The sequence below is a fragment of the Saccostrea echinata genome, unplaced genomic scaffold, assembly GCF_033153115.1.
Source record: "Saccostrea echinata isolate AGI-Se365-2 ecotype Australia unplaced genomic scaffold, CSIRO_AGI_Sech_v1 ptg000042l, whole genome shotgun sequence".
In the NCBI taxonomy this organism is placed as follows: domain Eukaryota; kingdom Metazoa; phylum Mollusca; class Bivalvia; order Ostreida; family Ostreidae; genus Saccostrea; species Saccostrea echinata.
Genome location: NW_026889791.1, coordinates 709,751 through 733,965, shown reverse-complemented (window position 1 = coordinate 733,965; position 24,215 = coordinate 709,751). Strand labels below are relative to the sequence as shown.

The following is a 24,215-nucleotide window of genomic DNA, read 5'->3' as shown; positions in this document are numbered from 1 at the left end:
CAGATAACATCAATAAAAAGGGAATAAAATGTTATGAAAACGTTTCGTGCTACCTGGGCGGTTCACGGCTGGAGTTGACACGATAAATATTCCTCATTGCTCAATTCCCCTGGTGCCGAATATGTCTAAATTTGAAGCCCTTTCCTGGTATATATTGACATGTCTTAATGAGTGAAAAATTCTCCAACGGGACATAAAAAAACATACAATCAATCAGTCAATAGCAGAAGAGGTAATAATGAACATATACGCAATTAACTATTTAGAATCAGCTACGGACTGTATGTGGTACATTTATATTGATTTATAAAAATTCATAAGTTGCTCCCTGATGAAGAAGGTGGAAAATAAGTGCAAAGTTAGCAGACAATGTGTGAATTTTTCTTTATAATAATCACAGTTCGTTAACAAATTTTTTTTTCACTTTCGTACCAACGTAAAGTATATCCCATATAACTATACCTGTAAACAAGAACATGTCGGTATTTGTATACATAAGATCTATGATGAGTTCGGCCAAAGTGATGTCACATTAATCAGCTATTTCTTTTGTGACAGGTTAAAATTGGAAAACATATACAGAGCTTTAAAGATAGTAAAAGTTTAAAGTTGTGCGGATATTTCTTTGCTCTAAAATTGATTCTGTTTTCTTCACGACAAATTCCTTAACATGAAAAAGTGTTGAGAGCAAGTTTCTTCTGATTGAAAAGTATGTAAAAATTTAGCAATCCTTCTATAAACTAAAGATAAAGATATAGTTTTCTTTGATATAATGTTATATTACAGAATAAAGAAACAGCACACAACCAGCTTTCAGCACTTTTAATAAAAATAGGAAAGTTAGCTCCATGTGTTTGGAAAATCTGATTTTTGTAAACCAGATATCCTTGAACATTCAGCTTTTTTAAGAGAATATGTCTATCAATCCTTTAAGTTACTATATAAGCGTATATTCATTCGACTTTATGTATTGTCTATTAATTTTCAATTTAGTTAAATATTTTTTTTAATGGATAAATTTACTTATGAATATGGCCTGGACAGATAACACTTATGTCATACGCAATAGTAATTTGATGCATGCTTCCACTACAAGGAAATTCTGCCTAATGAACAAAACATGAACTACAAACACAACATTTTGTGTATTTTTATCCAAATGAATTTGTTGGGGAAAGATTATATATAATTGAAAATTTAAAAAAAAAAAAAGTTTTTTAAAGCAATTTAAAAATCTTTAACTCTTTTACAGCTTTTAAGCCATATTAAAAAAAGGCCTCAAAAACATAGATAAGGTGCAATTTTGAAGACTATAATGTCAGGAATCTGCAGGTAAAATGATGCTTGGTAAACGTGATAAAGACGGCACTGAAAAATAGTCCTGAGAACAAAATGAAATAAAACTGCTCCAAATTAAAGATGATAATAGTAATAATAATGGTGATGATGATGATGATAATGATGATAATATTAATAATAATAATAATAATAATAATTAGACGCAATCTCATTGCGAGCAAAGAGTGGATCTTCCGTCTGATTTTTGATAAGATGAGATAAGAATTTGACTGAGATTTTCATTCAAATATAATGATATAATTGATAATTTGGACGAACAATTTTGTTTCAGTAATGTGTAACAAAATATTGGTCATTAAAACGTTATAGATGAAAGACTATCGGCCCATCGTGGCCCCTGATATGAGGGGTGAGCCCCATTTTCTTGATATTAACTTAAAGGTCTCGTGAATTTGAACACATTTTGATCGTTTCCGAGATGTATCCACAAGAAATATTATGGGCCGGCCCTTCAAGTCCTAAATGGGGACGTTTAGCAAAAATTGAAAGTCTGCACATTGTTAAGAACATTATTTAGAACTTCTTTTGTTCAATACTGCTTACCAATATAGTCCTCCTTTTTAAGATATACTGCGGCAAAGATTATGGCCCCTTATTGTCCTTTATTGTGTAACATTTTTTATGTTATATTGTAAAAGAGTGTGCAGATAAACTATTTTGCTTCAGTAATGTATAAATAAAACCTTGATCATCAAAGATTTAAGACTTTTGGCACCTCTCAGCCCCTATTTGGAAGGGTGAGACCCCTTTCCTTGATATCACCTTAAAGCTCTCATGCTTTTCAATACTTTTAGTTTCACAACTATTCAAAAACTTTTTTTCGTTTCCGAGATATATGCAAAATAGATGTTTAGAGACCGGCCTTCAACTCCTTAATGGGGATTTTTTATTCAATATTGCTTATCAAAACATTCCCCCCTTTCGAGATATAGAGTGCCAAAGATTTGGAATTCTGGCCCCTTATGGCCTCTAATTACGTAATATGTGACATTAATATAATAATATATAGTTGAAAATTATTGCGATAAACATTTTTGCTTCAGTGATGACTTGTAAAATATTGATCGTTAAAGAGTTATTTTTTAAAGACTTTCGGCCTCTCTCGGTCCCTATTTTCACTGTGTAGAAACGGACTAGGGTAAACTGCGTTATTACCCTTGTCCAAGATGGCGATAATCAAGAAAGCTTCGATTTTTTGCGTACAAATATTGGTGATTTCTAACGTCAAGTTTTACTCAATTTTGCACCAGTCTGTCGGATAGCTTCAGTTTTACATGTTCGTGTTTGATTGTATAAAAAGAAAAGTAAGGATTCTTCCAAAAGAACATTAATAATGATGACTTTCCTGTTCTTGAGAAGACTTTTTAAGATTTTTCCAAATGTGTTCCAATATATTCCTATGTAAGATTTTATATTACATATAGGGATGTCAAAGAATATTCGAACATTCGAATATTCATTCGATGAGTTGATATTCGAATATGAATTTAAAATTCGAATATTCGGTGTTTTTCAATTTTCATAAAAAGAAGTACTGTGATTAATAAATTTTAGAACAGTGCTGGAATTATCCCTGTTTAATTTACTAGCGATCAATTTCGATCGCCTCATTTCTTTTACTAATTTCTTATCTTATAGATCTACTTAATTACATGCATTTTGTTTTGAGTAAGGTGTTAAAGAAGTGTACAATAATGCTTTATGTATAATACAAAAGGTACTTTCATGGTTTTTATTGGTTAGATAGTATAGTATACGTGAGTATATGTACTTATCAAAATAAATTTAATTGATCGTTGAATGAATGTCCGATAGAATCAGTCTAATTAATATTGTAAAAGGCTTAATTTCAGAATAAATGTGTAAAATACTTGATTATCTCGGGTTGTATATAATCCTGAGTTTTATATCCATTATCGGGAAATTATTTAATTACCTAGGAAAATTGTCTATGGAAATATTTGTTTACATTGTATCAAAGATTATAATCATATCTCTTATTAGGCAGATAATTGTAATTCATTACACGTATTGAAATCTTAACAGTATACAGTTACGATTATCTTGCCTTTTGTAAGATGACTGGTTTCTCAGTTGGAGCTACTATAAATACACATGTTTCATTTGTTAAAATTTAACTTTTCTACATTTAAATCAATTATTTATTTCAAACATTGACAAGTATCAAATGGAATATCTTATTGTACACCTACAAAAGTCTTCATACAATTTTACTTCCAATATTAAACCTTCTAAGTTATATAGTACAAAACTTCAATATAAGAGATCAAAACAGTATATAAAGTGGAAAAAAATGTTTATATGTTTCATATTCATTTTAGGCTGTTCCAGGAAACAAGCGCATCTAAGTATTTTATTACATGTAATTTGCATTATATGTATTTAAAGAAACAAGAATGCACTCATAATTTTTGTCATTAAACAACAATGCATATATAGAGATAACGAACAATAATCAAACCCAAAAGTCCACCAAATCAACACAAAGGGGAGCAGAAGAAACACGGGCCTTACCTATTAGGAGTACTAGAGGTGGGATCAGGTGCCAAGGAGGAGCAAGCATCCCTCTTCCACCGCCCACACCCGTCAAGACTTCGCAAAAATCTGACAAATCCCTGGAAGACTCTATCTCCAAATACTACATATATATTGTCAATCAGCATCTTTTTTTAATATCTGCCAAAGAGTACCTGTGTGTTCTTTGCCAATAACCAATGATAATGAACTTTTAAAAATTACCGTTTTTCGCATTATTTCAAATTATAAAAACCAGGAAAAGACGTTTTAGAATGGAGCAGACTCTCAAATCCAATATTTTTATGAGGACACCTCAATCAACCACAAACAACTTAAGTATTTATGAATTATCTTAATAGATCAACAAGGAATGCCCACTATTCCAAGGCACCTTGTTTTACAATGTATGCCCTGTTCAAATATTTGCATTATTTGTTCAATCACTGTTATTTTCACCTTGCTCATTGTTTCTAGTTCTTATTCTAATATCCACTTTTAGAGATTAGCACCATGTTATCTGCACACACAAGGTATTGCTCTCCTTTTCTGTAGTTATATTTTATTTGGATTTAGTTTATAGATCGCTAAATTTGAAGAGTACAGAAGAACAAGTCAGTAAAGAAATCAAGTCACCATCAGTTCAAAATCGACAGTCTTTATTTCCAGACAACCAGCTAATATATAGAACTTTGCCAGTGTTAGTTTGTCAAATAAATGGAAGCTTATAATAGAACTCTCGATCTCCAATTTTTATGTTTCACCTAACGATGGAGTTGACAACAAGAAAATAAAATTGTTACATCTGCCATCCATTGCATTTGATAAGCAATTTACCTATGGAAAAAGCAAATATCATTACTTTTCATATCAAGGAAGTATTTCTGCTTGTGAGATTTAGCTTTTAAAACCCTTTATCATCGGTGAACGTATACTAGATATATGGTCTATATTTAAAAATTTGGGGAAAAAAGGTCCTGTAGGCAAATCCTTAAGCAAACGAATCAGCGGTTGTAGAAGACACACCCAATTCGTGTTGTTTCATTTTTTGAATATTAATTATACTTAAATGGTTTGATGTATTTTCTCTATCAACTACACTCTGTCGTACAAACATGGTACCGCAGGCAGATAAATATTCTAATGATGATTTATGGTGTAGTGCAATCTTCCAGATGTATACAGTGTTAATATACACCTTAAAAACATGAATTTTTATTACAGAATATGAATTCTTTCATAAGAGTTTACCACTAAGCCCTATGATAAACGAGATGACTTTCGCTTTTCCATCGTCAACTTTCCTAGTTACATTCTGCTATCATGTGCTTATAGGGTTTACGTTTCCCAGCTTGTTCGATACTCCGAAGCATGTTTTGGGTGGGATCTGTTTTAAACCGAGGCAGGCTAATGAAAAATAAGTTGTTGTTTTAGAGATTTTTACAACCTCGTTTAAGTTGAGCATTTCGTAAAGTCTATGTCGTTATAGTGACTTTGTTAACAAATATTTCCTATCAGTGTGTTGTATTTTGTCTGACGTTTTTCATACCTATTGTAAGGCTTGTGTTTATACTACAGAAAATTCCCTTTACATGATCAATACTCAGGGCTTACGGCATATGTGGCGGGCCGCCATCGGATGCTTCCTGGGCGGCCGATCCCACCTCTTGAATTTTTGGGGGTCTGTGTTTTATGCCTTGTTCACAGATCTGCATTGTTTGTTGATTTTCTAAAAACCGACCACTATTCATTATCATCAACTTTTTTTATTAACAATGACTGGAACTTTCTACATAGACTTGAAGTACGGACTGTGTAATTAAATTTTAGGCCAAAAATTTTATTAATGTAATAAACACATATTAGGTTTTTGATAAGTTGTTTGTGAGTGAAGAAAAAATGGAAAATCAATTTTAAGCTGACAGACAATATAGGAGCGTTCGTTTCACAATAATAATAAATTTGGGAAAAAAATGAAAAAAATAAAATTTTATATCAAAATATTTTAATGTAGCTATCACAATGAAAACGGAAACAGAAACACAATAAGAAAATTGACATCAAAATGATCAAAAATAAATGTTACGCTTAAACAAAAAAAAAAACCCTAAAATTGGAAATATTAATCAACACAAACAATCAACTTTATACAAAAGAAATGAATAAAAATTAAACATATGCAGCTTTATCATGACAGACAGACAGATAGACATTCTTTAATTCCTTTATGATATAGAGTTTGGTTCTATCATAAACATAAGGAAAAACATTTAATTAACATCAGTTCATATATTTGAAACATAAAGTTAAATAGTATATGTACAAGTGCAATAAAGAATAATGGTCACGTGATTTTTTTTTTTTCAGAATGAAACTTGGACATGCTGTTGTCTTTCATCATAATAGATTTTTTATCCTTCATCATAGCTGTAATTCCGGTAGAGACCGACATGATGAATAAAATCAATTCATATCCCGGAGTGATTCCGTTCTTCCTAGACCCTAGAAGTGTTTTTACCATAATAGTTTCGGACTTGTATGGGAGCTCAAAATATATATTCATTGGTAAGCAGTAGACAATCAGGTTCATAAAATGTCCATGGCTTTTGAACAGATTTGGACAGTCTAAAGTAATATGTAGAACACTATCCTGTGTTTTTCTTTTGCATAATTTACACATCACTTCTTCTAATCAAAATATTTATGAGTTCAAATAGTTTCCACGTATGTTCAGGGTGCTGGAGACTAAGTGTTCAAAGTGGCTGGGTTGTTAGTTCTTGGTGTATTTCCGCGAAAATATTTAGTTCTGGTCGGCCTTTTTAAGAGATTCTTCATTCATCATAAGAAGAAAGGTTCATAACATTGCTGATGTACTGGTTCCAAATAAATTTTGTCCATGTATCTCTATTAATGAGTTGCCCTCGTGGTGCAGTGGTTAGAGCGTCTGCTCTAGAGTCGCGGAGTAAGGAGTTGATTTTTACGTAGCAGGTTCTAATCCGCTGCGGGACGTGGAGACCGGTCCTCCGGATGAGACCGTATAAACCGAGGACCCGTGTCGCAGTAGGTGTTGGCCTGAAAAAGATCCTTCACTGCTCAATGGCTCTGAGTGCCGAGTATAGGTATAAATTTGCAGTCATCCACCAGCAACTGGTTGCGTCTCAAAATGAGTGAAAATTTTTCGAGAGGTACGTTAAACAACAAACAAACTCTATTAATAAGGTACTCGCTGAAGAAGTATTCTATATTGTAACACTTCAATATCATGTAAATACAATTTATAAATTTACATTTTTTTGGAGTGTATCTTCAGAGAAAGTACACAAACTTGCAATAAACAGACGCTAGGAAATAATGGGTAGCTAGATCTACATGGACGATTTCAGAAGAGAAATTGTGTTTTTTATGTCCCAACGAATACATAGTGTATAGTGATGGAGATTGTCGATCAAAGCCTTGGATCCAGTGTGCTGTAAATCTGTACAATATTACAATATGTTTGAAATGATTGTCCACATCTAGCAACAATAGAGAACGGCTGGTTCAACAACAGTTTTCCATAGTTTCCATAGCTTATAAGGGGTTCATACCGGGTTTGTGCACTGCAAAATTTATCAATGAGTTTATTTATTTGTCCTTTGTTTCATGGTTGTAAGATAGAACTTTCGCTAATGAGCTTGTCAATTATTTTTACCTCGGCGTACGTGTTTTCATCTGTGATATTTATGTGCGCATTTTTTCCCAGAAGGAAGTTTTTTTTTCCCTCTGCAACGTATTGTCTACAATTGCACTAACAAGTAAAAGCTTTCTCGTTATCCATAGCTGATTTGTACAAATCGTTTTGTATGCTTGCATGTATACATACTAATACAGAGTTTACATATCTATACAAATATAAAAAAAATGAAAATACTAGTACTATGTCGATATAAACGAAACAAGTAAATGATATTTAAAATGCATGACAAAAATAGCATGTATGTGACATCACATTTAAGAGTTTGTAAGTGCATACTTGGACACACGTGAACATTGGCACTCATCAGCTGTGTCAAAATAGAAAAAAAAATGTAAAAACATCGTCTTTGGTTTTCATTAAACAACTTCTTTTTCTGGGTCTTTTTTCTGGCAAGATTTCCCTATACTTGCAAAATCCCTTTGTATTGTATGATCAATGCATTTTTAAATTTATGTAATTACTCATTTAAAACCAACAAAGCTAAAAATTATAAACAAATAAATGAGCCAGTGTATGAGAAAAGGGGTCTTATGACATAAAAATCACAAAATCAGATTTTTGCTGATTCTTGTAGAATAAAACGCAAGGAATCAGAATATATAAGTTTTAATAGTATATCTTAATGATAAGTGCTTCATTTTATGGTTTTAAAAGAGTGCAAAAATGGCTAAAACGTCATAATCCTGTATTTTGACGTCAAAAACGTCATATATCAACCCCGGTGAAGTTACGGTTTTAATGAACAGAGTACTATTTAAAATTGTTTTTCTTTTGCATTAATTCTATTTTTCAAAAAATGTTTAACAATCAATATTTGTTGTTTGTGAAATAAACAAAATATGGCATTTGTCACATTTTTAATGGAAAATAAATAGCCTAGGTAAGCAATTCTTCAGTCTGGGCTGGAGGGCATAATTCATCTTGACATCTTGGACGTACATACGGTCTGACCTTCTTATAAAGATACTGAGCTCTTTCTCTAGACATTCCGAAGGGTGCAAGTTCCCTAGGAAAATTTCCCGGAATCTGCTGAAGTCCATCAGGTTTTGATATTTTGATTTTTTTCTCGGCCGAATCACTATTTTCTTTTACAAATACAAATCCTGGAAAGTCCACATGAAATCGGAAAGAGTGGTATTTTGAAATACCAGGTAATGAGTTGAAAAAACGGCCCAAAAACTCTTTCCAACCGTAGTATTTCCATGTAGACTCTCTTCCGTTGTCGTAGAGAATACCTTTGTTGTTGTTGAAGAATGATCAAAAACTCTCTGAAGTTCACTCATACTATCACAGTCTGTGCGACGGAACAGCTTTTTTGCCCTTGCAAAACCTGCGTCAATCAGACATCGTGTATGACCAACTACCTGCATCAGGTAAGTAATTTGATGATGCAAACCAGTAATCACTCGCCATGCAAAGTACGCAATCAAAAACTTGTTCTTGTTTTGACCTGAAAATACAGGAACAATAATTTACTAGAGAATGTTGTATTTATCTTTAAATGGCATTTTATCTTGATGTAAGTGAAACGTACAAATACTTTTTTTTATTCATGCACTCAAACATGATTCAAACCCAAATGAAAATTAACAAATACTGTCCGTATACTGCTTAAAATTCTCGCCATTTAGTTTTAAATATACAAGCCCCTAGGTTGCCTTCATACAGAGTCAATATGTCATAAATTATAATATCCCCCCCACCCCCCACCCCCGGAAATTAACATTAGAGATTTAATATTCTAAAGGCGGAATATTTATTAAAAAAAAAAATATAAATAGTACTGCAACAAAATAATATATTAGATTCTTTGTGTTTAAAAAACTTACAACGCATCAATGAGATGAGGTGCTGTTGTAAAACTGCTTTCTTTTGCTTAGTAATATTTCTACATTTAATATTGTACACTGGATTAAAAGATTATTACACATAATCGTGATACGGTTTACGGTTATAAACAGAGAGAGAGTGTGTGTGTGTGTACCTGCACAATTATCAGCATGTATCAAGCACTCTTTTTCTCCATAACCATAGTTGCCAAGGCCATGATGTACCAAGGAAATAACAGTATCTGGACCATGCGAATGCGTTCCATCCAGTCCAAGTGTTTCATTTTCCCCGATCAAGTAGTTATATTGCATAGGTTTGTCGTCAACTCGAAAAACCAAATATGTGTACTTTCTTTAAAGTAAGAAAATATAGGGGTCCCATCTGACGTGCATGATGAGGCAAAGCAACACTTTGGCTAAAATCAAACGTATAGTGAACTTTAGTCATATCAGAGGATAAAGGTTGGTTATGGTGTTCCTGGCGATCGATATCTTGCAATTCTTCCAGCGAATCTTTAACCAGTTTTTTGTAGAGATATCTTTCCTTCTGTGCTATATCGATGTGATTTTGAAATTCTCTTAAGGCCTCTAGTTTGTCTTCTTCTGATCTTGCATCAAGTACCCTCTTCCTCAGCAATTCACATTTATGACAAACATCAAATCGAGGACCGCATATTTTAATATGTGAACAGCAGGAGTTCCATATATTTGTAAATGTGTGGTACTCTACTTTCCTTACATCATCTGTATCACATGCCGACTTGTACTGGCCATGAATAGCTTTCTTCGTCGAATTACAAGGAAGAAAAATGGGAGGCTCATCATCCCTGCCTCTAGGGGCTGCAGGCTGAGGGAGGCCGTGTTCCTCGGCGTAGCCCAAAATGAAATTTACCACTCTCTGTACATCGTCAAAACTGACTGCATGCTTCGGCTTCCTTCCATGATTTCCATGTCGTCTAGGGACGGCCCCATTTGCTGAATAATGTTTCAAGAGATTAGAGAGAGACTTTTTCCCGACATCAAATAAACACTGGAAAGTCGATCTACAAATTTTCACATTTCTAAAACTGTAGTGGTACGAGTTCCGGACTCTTGATCCTTTTCGAGTGACAGATGACCCGGCAATGCTAATAGAACCCATGATGTATAAATCTTTTACATCTTTTTCCATTTCTCTAACATTAAATACATGGTCAAGAATTACGGAATTCTCAAACTTTGAAAAGCAACGCTGACCACATTTACAATTTTGTTTAATGTCATTCAGTTCTGAAGGGGTGTCATTTTCATTTTCACTCTCACAGTCAGACAATTCATTTCCTGATTGAGAGAGAACAAAATTGCGTATTCGGTCTAATCTATTCGGATCAGAGGGTGTATCGTCCTGATCGCTTGTTGAACGATCTTCCTCAAAATCTGAGTGTGAATTGGCAGCTGATTCCAACCCAAAGTGTGTACTGAAAAGATCATCTAGTTCCTAAAAATTAAAAGACTATTAAATCTTTGAAATCGACGAAATATAATACATGTAAATTACTTTATTTATTTAACGAATCTATCCCCTAAATGTACTTCATGTTCATTTATAATTATTAAATGTATTAGTCCTATATAAATGACATAGAATTAAATTTGAAAGATCCACTTTGATTTTAAATAGTAGAATTTTGCAAAAAATGTATGGTTTTCTTATTATTATAATTTTTTTTTTAAATTTCTATTCTTTTAATCTTGATTTGTGTTCAACTATTTAAAACTGGAGAAAAGAATATGATTTACTTTTTAATTCGTATATACTCTCTTTCTCTAATTTTATTTATTTATCTTCATTATTATTTTTATTTATTTGATTTTTTGTAGACTTTATCTAGTCTGTCCGTCAATATTCTGAGAGTTATGACGACTCTGATGCTAAGCACCACGTAAACAGAGGGAAATTTAAAATATCTATTGGACGTTTTTATTCATTAATGTACATGTAACTATTTAAAGAAAGTACAAGGATTAATTTAAAGCAATTTGTAAACGTAAAATTGAAAATATTGTACAAAACGTAATTGTGTGTTAAAATCTTAATATATAACATCTAATCTGAAAGTTCTGTAAGAAAATCCAAACACTTGTCCGACTAGTTACCATATATGTGAACATTTATTGTGCCGGTGACTTGTTTTTCTTCTTTTTATAATAACGTGGATATGGACTAAAAGTTATTTATAAGTAAATTCCTTGTAGTGATTTTAAACATCACTTGTAAAACTGCATTGTTCGGTAATAAACTTATAAAACAATACACACGCGCACATTGCAGTGTGCGCGTGTGTATTGTTTTCTCAGTTTATTACCGAACAATGCAGTTTTACAAGTGATGTGAGAAATTACTTCAACGCATCATAGCTGCATTATTCTGACAGGGGCGTAGCTTGACTTTAAATACATTCTATAGAGTCAAATAGAGTCAAACCATAGGGTCCGGGGTTATGGGCCGCTTCAAGCCCCCAGTAGGTCCAAAAGTTAAACAGAGCCCTGGTAGGGGTTTAGTGGACTGACCCCCCCCCCCTCCGGGCAGAAAATGGATTTAGGGGTTTTAAAATGCAAATATCATACTTGTCCTGCACAGAATTTTCGTCAACTTTACCAATTTCATAGCGTGGATATGATACTATACATTATATATGAAAGTATTTAAAAGCTCACCGACCTCGGATTTCTGGTGATGTTAAAAAGTTAATCAGTATGTTTACTAAAACTGTAACGCATTTTCAGATGAATACACATTTTATCAAACTTAGTTTTTATTTCGTCAAAACTATAATTGTCAAACATTCATCGATTTTTAATATTTTCCCATCACTACCTGCCTGGAGTTTTTCGGTAAAGGAGGTAGAGCCCGATCTTGATGATATGAACGTACATTAAAGATTTGCTGATAATATTACAAAATATTTTCTGCAATGTATTGTTATTTATGGGAGGGGGTGATGGCAGTTACCTCATTGCCACAATGGAAGCTACGCCCCTGTCTGACCGAGAAAATAAGACTCACATGCTCATGTTGATTCATTTTTTGCAGTTCATTTCGGATTTAATCTTATATTTATTTCCTTGGTATTAAATTAATATATTGATGTTTCATAAAACTTGTAATACGTGTTATCTATAGCAGCTATACAATATCTTATTCTATGCCGGTCTTTATAGCTGTACGTAGCGTCAGTAGGTTACATAATCGATCTTAATAATTGTTGACTAAATTGTACATACATGTGTAAAATTATCTTAAATAAATACCTGAAATTCAGAATTGACCTCATCCATGATCACATGATGGTGGTGACTACTATGGTCAACTGATAACGTTCAATAGCATAGGTAATCTATTTCCACTTTGAAATGGAGCGTCTTTGAAAATGCAGACGTCGCGCAATATTCTGACGTTTATGACGTTTTCTGTGCATTATGACGTTATGTCATAAGACCCCTTTTCTCATACACTGGCTCAAATAATGTGTAGTATTTCAATAGATTACATTTATATCAATTCCTGACAGATATAATGAATTGTAATTTCCGCATTCACAGACCACCATCTGTACACTAAAGAAAACAATGATTTTGTCTTCAACAGAAGACTTCCAGTTAAAAAATACTGAATTAAAATAAAATTCAGTATGTGATGCCATATTAGGCACAATTGATACCTGGTTACCTTCGCTTTTTCTGAGTTCTCTACAAAGACAAAATTCCAAAAATAAGGCAATTCTTGGGGGAAAAAAATTTTTATATTATAGATGTCAATTTAATCAATTTAACGAGGTTCGCTCCTGAGCTTTTGAGCAGATTTATATCTTAACCTAAATTTCAAAAATTCTGCATAAAGTTTTAATTCTTACAATAATTTTGGATTCTATAATGCCAATTAAACTATATTCATTAAAAACTCCATGATTAAATTCCATACCAAAAGCATTAAGTGAGGAACTATATTTTGTGGCGGAAGGTTTTTTAGAAGAAAATGATCATTTTTTCTCTTTCGAAGTATTTAAAGTATGTGAAGTTTGGGTTCCTATTTTTACATGCAGTCTGCACACAGTGTTTTTTGTGCAGTGAACTGTTTTATACTGGTCTTAAATTATATATTAGATAAACTGTCATGAATTCTATCATCATATTTGATAAATATAGCAAATATATTGTGAAAATCAAGAAAAAAATATCCCCATTTTAAGCTTAAAATTAGCACTATTTTAGCTATATCTAAAAATTAACATCACAGACCCCCACTTTTTATTTTATTTTCTGAATATATAAGATACTTTTAACCATTCTTCTTAAATTCAGTAAAATGTCATTACTTTCAAATATATTTTTGCTTGTTAAATTTTTAATGGTAGAAAAATGAAATTTTTTGAGTGCAAAAAGGTCAAATAATTGAACATGCGAGTAATTTGAAAAAATTTTCTTTGTCACAAATTTTTATGTGTCTATTCAAGATGAAATAAGACTGTGTTTGTTCCCATAATCTATTTGAATAAAAAATATTGGAGGAAAATCTTTAAAAATTGATTTATGTGAAAGTCGTATTTACAGTGCAAAAAGGTCAAACAAAATGCTCTGTAGCGCCAAAAGAAGTGCATTGACCCCCATTTTTTGTTTTGGTTTTTAATTAAGCTATGTGTATAAATTCTAAAAATATACTTGATAAAAAATTCTCATTACTTTTGATGGCAGGATCCAACCTCCTTAAATCACGTGAAAATGAATCCGTATACCCTTATTTAATCTGATATTACTCTATAGAAGTAGTAGACCGTTTTCTGAGATACTGTAGGCAATATTGAAACATTTTATTTTTGTGATATTCGGAAAAGTAGCAAATGTTAAGCCAATTTTTATGTCATTGGAAACAACAGTTTAGAACACATAATTCAGTTGTGTTCACCGCAATATTATGTCCCGATACACAGTTTATTACAAAGATATCCAATCTTGATTATTCGGAAGATTAATGATAATATTAACGGAGTTAATTTCTTAAATTGGAGCAATTTTTAGATTTTAGACTCCCTTCATTTAATAAACCTTGACTCAAGTAGAGTAGGTTGAAAATGGGAGAGTTGGTTGAGACTAGCATTTTTGCATGACTTTTTACTTTTAACAGTTGAGCTACAACTTACAATTATATTTAAATCTTACCGTTTCTTTTTTCACATTAGAAAGCAATGCATATGTAATATTAAACGATAGTCTGCCTTATTATGACACTTTGCTTCTTCATGTACAATTTCTTTTCATATTACTCGAATACTAGTAGACCAATAAACACGTTCTGGACAGTTAACATTATAGAGATGTTTTATGTTTCCATATTTTATCTTAATTTTTTTTAAGACTAGTACATATACATGGCTTAGTGGGTTTTTTTTTAAAACGTTGATCTTTGAAGAAGAAAATTAAATTTTCCCATATCCAAGCTAATGTAGTTTGTCATAATGAGAGAGTTGACTTATTTGACCCAGTTCTAGGTACACTGTGTTGTCTTTAGATTTATCATAGATCTCTATCCGTGGTCCCAGTTCCTGATATTCACCATAATCAGATACCTCTCTCCTGGGTCCAAGTTCTTGATACAGTCCATTATCGCTAATCTTGTCATAGATATCCATATTAGGTGTTGTATTTTCTGAAGACATCTGTTCAGCTCTCTTTTCTGTTTGATTTTGTTCTTTGTCTGTCCCATTTGTACTTTTCCTCAATTTAAAAAAAAAAAAAATATGATAGAATTATTTTAATAATAAATGAATTGAATTTATAATATATAATATTGTGTAAAATTCAGATCGATGAAGTCTTTCATTTCAAAACAAGTAATCAATAATGCAATTTCTATAACGTATACTTTCAGAACTAGTGAGTTTAAAAGGCTGCCAATATTTTTTTTTTTTTTATTTAAATAGATACCCAGTGCAAAAAATAGCTTTTATCACATGTCCTTAATTGTGAACTAAATTTGGTAGAATATAAGCAGGCAAAAGTTAGCAAAATATAAAACATTATCGTAAAGGAATAATAAGAACATGCATCACAATTACCTTCTGAAAACAAAAAATAATAGGACAACAGCCAGACAAACAATAATGACTGCCACAGCTCCTCCTATGATATGAACAATGTTGATTTCATTGGGATCTGGAGCAACCACCTGCACGAGGAATGAAATGAGTATACAATAACGTGCAAAATTGATACAGCTTATTCATTCAAAATCCCTATTTCCATCAAAATAAATAATAATTAGAGATAATATTGATAATCATAAACCGTTTTATTGCATTTTTGAATACTGTGGGAAACATTCTTCAATGGAAATATATATACTTAAGTATTTTATTAAATTGAAGACAAACTGTTTGATTCATGATTGGCACTAATTGTGCTTCATTACAAGCCGACCAGTATTTCATATTCCTTTGATTTGTAGGAATATAAGAACAGGTCAGCTAATAAAGGAGCAAAATCTAATGCAAAATAGCATGGCGCAGCGCCATGCCTAATTTCCAGCGCATTGGCAAAGAATTAATTCAAAAACTGATACACACTAAACACTTGCATATGATGTTTATGTCTTCCAACTTATTCACAACTCCACTCAAGAGCATGCTTTGGGTACATTAATTTTTTTTTTTTTTTAAACCAAGGCAGATTACACACACATAAGTTGATGTTGCAGGGATTTTAACAACCTCGTTTAAAGTCACAGTTTCGTAAATTCTATGGATGTTATAATAACACTATTAGCAAATACCTATCACTCTATGTTTTTTACTCCTTGCATCATTTCAGTTGTTTGGATTTGCTTTTGTACTAAATTTGACTACGGAGTGTTCCGTCTACTTGATTAATATAAAGGCCTCATGGACGGTTTGACTCGTCAACAAGGGATGCCTAATTACTCATCCTAGGCACCTGATCCCACCTCTAGAATTTACAGGGGTCCATGGTCCTTGTTTATGCCTGACCACATATTTTGTATTATTTGTAGCTTTTATTAGATCGAACACTGTTCGTTACATTCATTCTTTTTCGTGTATCAATTACACATGTTCACCTAGCTTAGAAAATGGAAAATTAATAGTTTCTGACAAAAGTGCAAATAAAAATCTATGGATGGCAATTTACATTTTGTTTTTAAATTCGTCATAATAATTTTTGTATTTCGTTTAAGGTAATATAATCAGTTAAAAAACTTTCTATTCCAAAATTTTTTTATAACATATGAACTTTGTTTAAAAAAATTCCAAATTTGAATTTATTATAACAGATTCAGTTGGTTGAAACAAGTTCTTAAATTGGTTATAACGATACATTTGAAAAATATATCGAATTATTTTAAGGAATTTAATTTGATGTAACATGTCGAAATCATTTAAAGGAATTTAAATCGTTAAGACAAATTAAGAATTCGTTTAAAGGAAGATTTAATTCGTAACTATGAATTCAACAAATCTGTTATAAAGGATTTAATTTGTAATAACGATTGAAAAGAATGTTATTGTGAAAAAAGGTCGCTTATACAAATTCTTCTCCATAAAAGAAGATCATCTTAGGAAAAATATAACTTATAATCGGAAATTTTGGGAAAAAAAAGATGTATCAGTAATTAAAATTAAGATAAAATTTTAATAATTGTAAATGAAGCCGGCTAATTCATTCTGAATATATGCATTTTAAAAGCGTGGAAGTCAAAGGTAATTTTTCAATTTTAAGGTCATTTGAGCACTTGTTTCAAATGGCAGCCGTACTTCTTTGTCGCAAGCCATATTTTGTTCCAACAAACTTTTTTCTTTCAAACATCAATTATCACTCTTTCACTTTAGAAGTGATATTTTGAGTTAAACAACTTAATGTTAGGCCAAACCACATAATTTGGTGAAAAGTGCAAAAATGCAACGTCGCTGCCCAATATGTATTTTTTTGGAACGTTTTAGAAATATATGAATTTTTCTTCTGCAAAATTTTCGGCGGACATTTTCAAGAGTGTATTTTAAATTTTTCCCAATTGAAATTTAACACCTTAGACAATTAAAATATCTAAATCACATTTCCATTGAAAGAGATATTGAAAAATATAAAGTGGTACACTTCTGTGTGGGAAATTGGATAAATTCTTTGTAATGTGTATTTTAAGTTCAACATTGGTCAACTTGGGACACAATTCGAAAGAAATCTTTCCCAAGAAAGAAATTCCCTTCTGGTACTTTTTTTCATAAGTCTATTCACGAGAATAGGCGACACTTTTTTTGCATTGAAAGTTTTACAAGTCCGGAATGTATACTGAAATTACTGTCTATCATTCTAATGGCAAACCATACATATGTTGTAAAAAAAAAATGATCATGCATTTTCAAGAATACATTTAGATAATCGAATTATTTAAATAATGGGAAGAAACAGATTATAATGCATGTCAGTCTGAACCTAAATCAGTACTACATACCTGTGGACAAGATCCTATCAAGACATCACATGTTCCATTAAAGCAGTCCATGTTGCATGTTTCATTACAACTGTAACCATGAAAACCCAAGGCGCATTCTAAATTGGGAAAAGGGCAAATTAAAGCTAGTGATTTCTTTTTTTCTTTTCGAAAAAAAAGTAAAAATGACAATGAAATATAAATGATATTAAAAAAAAAAAAAAAAATAAACATTAATAATGTGAAAGAGATCTGGAACAAAACCTGCAAAATCATATATTTTAATAATAAAATAAATAAATAAAAATGGTCTTCCCTCTGTACATCTTTCTCCCAGAAACCCTCTGTCACACCCTTTTAAGCATGTCCCATTGATGTGATGACAATGTTCAAAATTCAAACACAAACCACATGACTGATTGCAATTCTGCCCATACGTCCGCCCGTCACATTCTTAAACAATCATTAATTAATAATCTGTTTCTATATTATCTCTATATCAAGGAAATCGGTTGCTTTGTCGATAAATAACTGGAAAACTCGAACAAAGACATGATAGTAGGCAAAATATTTTTTTTTTTTAAATGTGTGGGAAAACTTCTTTCAGAAGAAGACACCATGCGATCCAGCAAAAAATAAATAAGTTCTTTTTTTTACCTATATTACCTAATTTCATACTATGATATCAAAGAAAATAAATTCTAATTTCCTTACATTGGAATTTTTTTCAAATTACATGTAATTCTCACTGATTTTTCATAATATATTCATGTGAAACTGTTTAAAAGATAATTAAAACTAAACAATACCGTTCTCACAGAACCATCCCTTCCATCCAGGGTAACATCCAAACTCACAGACACCAGTAAATCTGTTACAGCCTCCTTTACAGTTTGGATTACAGAATTCATCACAGTTTTTTCCGTGTCTACCAAATGGACAAGCTGTTAGAGAATAAGTCAGGAAAACCAATACTGTTATATTTATGTGTTGAACAAAATAAAGCAACGGGAAATACATTCATTTATCTGCGTTTCTGAAAGGTAATAATATATAATTTGAATATCAAATTAGTTTGAATACATTAGTATATCCAGATCTTTATCAGATCACACGATATGAAAGTCATTTAAATTATGCATACGATTAATCATGAAAGATTAATTACAAATATATTCATCGCAAATTAATAAATGTACGTTGAACTCACTTTTTTTTTTCTTTATTGATTAGTTGCAACAACTTTGTAAAGTGTCATTGCTTTAAACATTTTTTTTTTGGAGACCTGATTTTATTTTTTGTCATGAGAGAGAAATGTTCCCATATATTTTTATATATGTAACCATGCGTTTCTACAACATCACGGAAGTTTGTTTTTCTAGATTGGAGCTAATAATACCAAGTGTTTCTAAGTAACAAAAATAACAATTTGTTAGGTTTCTCATTACCAAAACTCGGCCAACTTTTGGTCATGTATGCTCTTTTGACAAAATACCTTGTTTGTCTTTGTCTTACTTTTTTTGTCTCAATTGAATAACACTGTAAACTGTACTTCTTCTGGTTGTATTTCATTAGAATGCAATTCTTACATAATTTTTTTTTTACATCTGTACATGTTTTAAGATAAAAATATTAACAAAGCTTTATGACAAACGTGATGACTTCTACTTTTCAATCCTCAACTTTCCTTGCTTCCATGTATGTAGCAATATACCCTTATCACCAGCATATGATGTTTACATCTTTCAGTTGATTTTATATGCAAGTTAGGACATGCTATACGTATGAGCAATTTATAAAAATAGGCAAGCTTTTGACCAATAATTTGATGAAACAAGAATATCAAATCATCATTTCGCAAGTTCTAAGGCCGATACAATAACCTCTGTTTTCTTACCGACACCAACTGCGAGCAGGACCTCGTTTTTACGATCTCATCCGCATGACCGGTCTGCACTTCCCGCTGTGGGATTCGAATCCGCTACTTAAGATCAGCTTCTTACTCCGCGACTCTTCAACAAAAGCTATTACCATTACCCCGCCCGTGCGACCAAAATGTCTTATTTAGTTTTTTATGACATCAATAGGAAATGCAATAGCATTGTTTTTTTGTTTTGTTTTGTTTTTTTTTTGTCTTCATTCATTATTTCCGTCTTCATTCATGACCTGTCCATCATTTCATCGTGAATACAAAAAATAAACGTTGTTCTTGCAGATGAAGACTATTATCATAATATTGATACGTATAAACCGCAGTAACTAACCTTCGTCACATGTATATCCTTGAGCCCCAACGTCACATCCGTTTGTACATCTTCCATTCACGTGATGACATTGTTCTCCGTTGCTACAGTTACCGCATGTAAAGGTACACTCAAAGCCGTATTTATAATTATCACATTCTAAAAATTATAGCGAATGCTAACAGAAACTCTTTTAGTATTTAAGGGAGCCGACTGGGGTTTTATTGTGTGAAAACTACTATAGAGAAACTCTTTAATTTTATACCATATGTACCTCACATTGACTTCAGTATACATGCCAAGTTTAGTGAAAATCTACCGTTTGGTAATTTTTAGGGACCATCTCAAAATACAGGTACATTTACAATAGGATTGTATAGGAAAATACCATTTTTTCGCACTTCTGAGCAAATTATACAAATGCTACCATAGACTTTTTGCTCAAATTATATTATTTTATGGGTAATACTATATTGTACATTTTGTGCAAGAAACACAAAATTCTACCGTCTGGTTTTCAGAGGGGGCATCTCAAAATGTCAAAATTCATGATATTTTCCTGTTTTTATGGAGTACAACAAACCATGACAGATACCACAGATTTTCATAAAAAATAATAAAAATGATTCTTAGATTCTCAATTTCCTATGTTTTAAATTTCAAGAGCATGTATTTTATACTTTTTTATTTTATGGCATAGTTAATTACCCCTCTTAAAGATAACGTCAAAAACACACTATTACGACGTCTATCTACCCATCATTTGAAAAATCGTTTAAAAAATCAGTTATTTAAAAACGTAACTAGATTTTTTAACCCGAGATTTCCTAAAATTGTTAATCTTTATAAATTATGTAAAAATAGTTGCTTCAAAAGAGTAAATACGCTTTATTTTACTATGCTGCGCGAAGTATTGCGCAATGAAAACCCCAGTCGGCCCCCTTAATCGAAAAAAATATCAGCTAATTATTTCAACAATGATAACACCTCAAGAATAAAAATGTGGAACCATCTAGAAAAGAAGCTTAAATACAATAATTACATTTAAAGGAAACTTAGATGAATTAAATGAATGCATGACATTTAATTAATGCATGTCTTTAATTGCCTCGCAATCTGGAGGTCCACTTTTCCGCAATTCAACTCTCCTTTTCCTTGACAAGTAATACTGATTTTCCGCAATTATATATTTTTTGCTTTTCCGCGACTTATTATAACATGCTTTTCTGCGCCTTCTTTTAAGCTATCTAAGTCACGTAATATATTGGATACGGGCATTGATAAAAACCGTCAGCGTCATATTAAACAAAGATTAAAATCAAGCACTGATATAAATACCAAATAATCATAAATACTAAATAATCCAGATGCAGAACAAATATGCATCCTTTCACATTTTAATATAGGCTCCTTTTATCTTCACGATTTGTTTCTGTTTTAGCAAATTTCATAACATCTCGACAAGTGTGAATATTAAATTTATATATATTTTTTCAAACAGTGAGTTAGTACTTTCTACCCAACCATGGAAAAGCAGCGTGAAGTAGTTGCAGAAAAGCATACAGGATACAAAATAAAACCGCGGAAAAGCAAGACGACCTCGGAATCATAAAATTCATATGTGTTCTTTACTATACACCATACAGTATCAAAATAGTTTTCCACTATCATTATATGTATTTTTCACATTTTGTTCAGCTTGGGTCAAGACAAAAATCATTAAGCGGGTTTCTAAACAAGCATTGCCAGTCATGGTAACAATGAAAAGGATGTCATCTCTCTCTCTCTCTCTCTCTCTCTCTCTCTCTCTCTCTCTCTCTCAGGATGGCTTGTAGTTACGTACGTTCTTCACATCGTGGTCCTTTGTATCCGGTAAGACATCCAAGACAAGCCCCATCCAAAATGTTACAATGTCTCTCCTGGCAACTCTGTGAACACGGTAAGGTACAATTCTCTCCATAAACACCTGTAGTAGGGCATCCTAATTGAGTAATTATTGATGTTTTAAATAACCATAATCACCTTTTGCATATGTTATGGCATTTTATGTAACTATCAATTAATGATTACAGGTTTATTTTTTATTCTTAATACATGAACAATTAATGAAGAAATTCAATGTAATTATAAAATCGAAATATTTCTCTAAGGAATGTAATCTAATACTTAAAATGGAACTTCAACAAAATGTACTACAGGCTGGTGATGTTTGGATGACAATGAAAGAAAAGATACATTTCAACAAAAACTAAAGGGGAGCTTTTAGTGAATTTTCAGTGATTATTCAGTCACTCAATGTCAAATACATATTAATGACCTTTCAGTTATATTTCAGCTACAATTCTGGCATATTTTCGTACTATTCAGCAGAGACTGGTATATTTCCGTGGCTTTTCCTTCCCCTTTCAGTCACTTTTCAGTAATATTAATTTTCTTATCTATTCTTCGTCTTTTTAGAAATTTTCAGTTAAAATTCATTGAGAAAAAATATCAGTTTTCGATTTATTAACCCTATTATAGCATTAATGATATTATATAACATCAAATTTAAAAGGCCATTCTCAGATAAAAATTTACGTAATTATTGATGTTTGTCTGAATGTCATTTAGTTTGTTTAATTAAATTTCTAATGGAATTTCAAATTGTTATCTAAGGCCAAAAGCATATTGCATAATATAAATATGACAAAGCACATATATAATTTCATGTTATTTTATAAAACGACTAAAAAATAAACCAATAAATTATAATAAGAATTAAGATTAAAAAGAAATTTCTTTTAGACAACAATATAAGGATTATATATTGCATGAGAATTCAATAAATTATGAAAAATATAACTTTTTTTCAATTCTTATCAATAAAGTAATGTAAGAAAAAAAATTCTAGGGCATCTGCAATTCTGCATTTTAATAAACAAAATGCAATTTTGTTGTCTCTTTTAATTTCTAAAACTTAGAATTGCTTATAATTATTTAGTTGAATGATATATTTGATTATTTTTTTTTTATTTTAGATACTTTATCTTAAAGTACAATAAAAATTACATTTGCTAAGGTGAAGTATCGATTAACAACCGTGTGTTAATCGAAGGTAACTTTCATTATCTTTATATGGTGGTTTGAAGATCTGTCGGTATACATATTGCCCAACTCGTAGAGAGATAACAAATAAATCAGATTTGATTTCTATCAGCATAGTCATTTTTACATGTAATTCGATAAAAGATGATAATTCCCATGAGAAAAGGAACGTTATGATATATATATATATATATATATATATATATATATATATATATATATATATATATATATATATATATATATATATATATATATATATATATATATATATATATATATATATATATATATATATATATATATATATATATATATATATATATATATATATATATATATATATATATATATATATATATATATATATATATATATATATATATATATATATATATATATATATATATAAAACTATCAATAGAGCCAGCCTCACCCTTACACCACAATCCGGGAGTTATGACATTTTGATAAGATTTCCTAACGATACAATTGTTTGGGGTTTTTTTTCTGTTAAAGACTCAGGGGGCAGAGAAGAAGAAAAAAATGGCATTTCCACTATATATTAAATAGAACCCCCCCCCCCCTTCAGACATGAACCCCTGAACCTTGGACCACAAATTTCACAATTTCGGAAAATGTATCAATGATCATCATAACCATGCACTTAGTTTACCTGATAAAAATCCGGGAGCTGAGAAGATTTTCAAAGAACTAATGCATTTTCACTATATGATAGATAGAGCCCCGCCCTAACACCATAACCCCTGACCCAGGGGCCAGGTTATTTACAATTTTACAAGAGCCTCCATTGCCCATCATAATTAAATACGTGGTTTATCTGCTAAATACCATGGAGCAGTAAAGACGACTTTTAAAGAAATAATGCAATTTCACCATATAATCAATAGAACCCCCCCCCCTTTTTTTTTTCCCAGCTGAACCCGTAACCA

General features: G+C 31.5%; 1 protein-coding gene across 1 annotated transcript in view; it reads right to left on the bottom strand.

Moving 5' to 3' along the window:
* LOC133201002 (multiple epidermal growth factor-like domains protein 10) overlaps positions 1-24,215 on the bottom strand; it is a 306,946-nt gene that overhangs the window by 261,623 nt on the left and 21,108 nt on the right. The window contains exons 4-5 of the mRNA XM_061336804.1: positions 22,022-22,159; positions 20,200-20,337 (exon numbers count right to left, since the gene is read on the bottom strand). Of these exons, the coding sequence (XP_061192788.1) occupies positions 20,200-20,337; positions 22,022-22,159 (276 nt within the window). The remainder of the gene's footprint in view (positions 1-20,199; positions 20,338-22,021; positions 22,160-24,215) is intronic.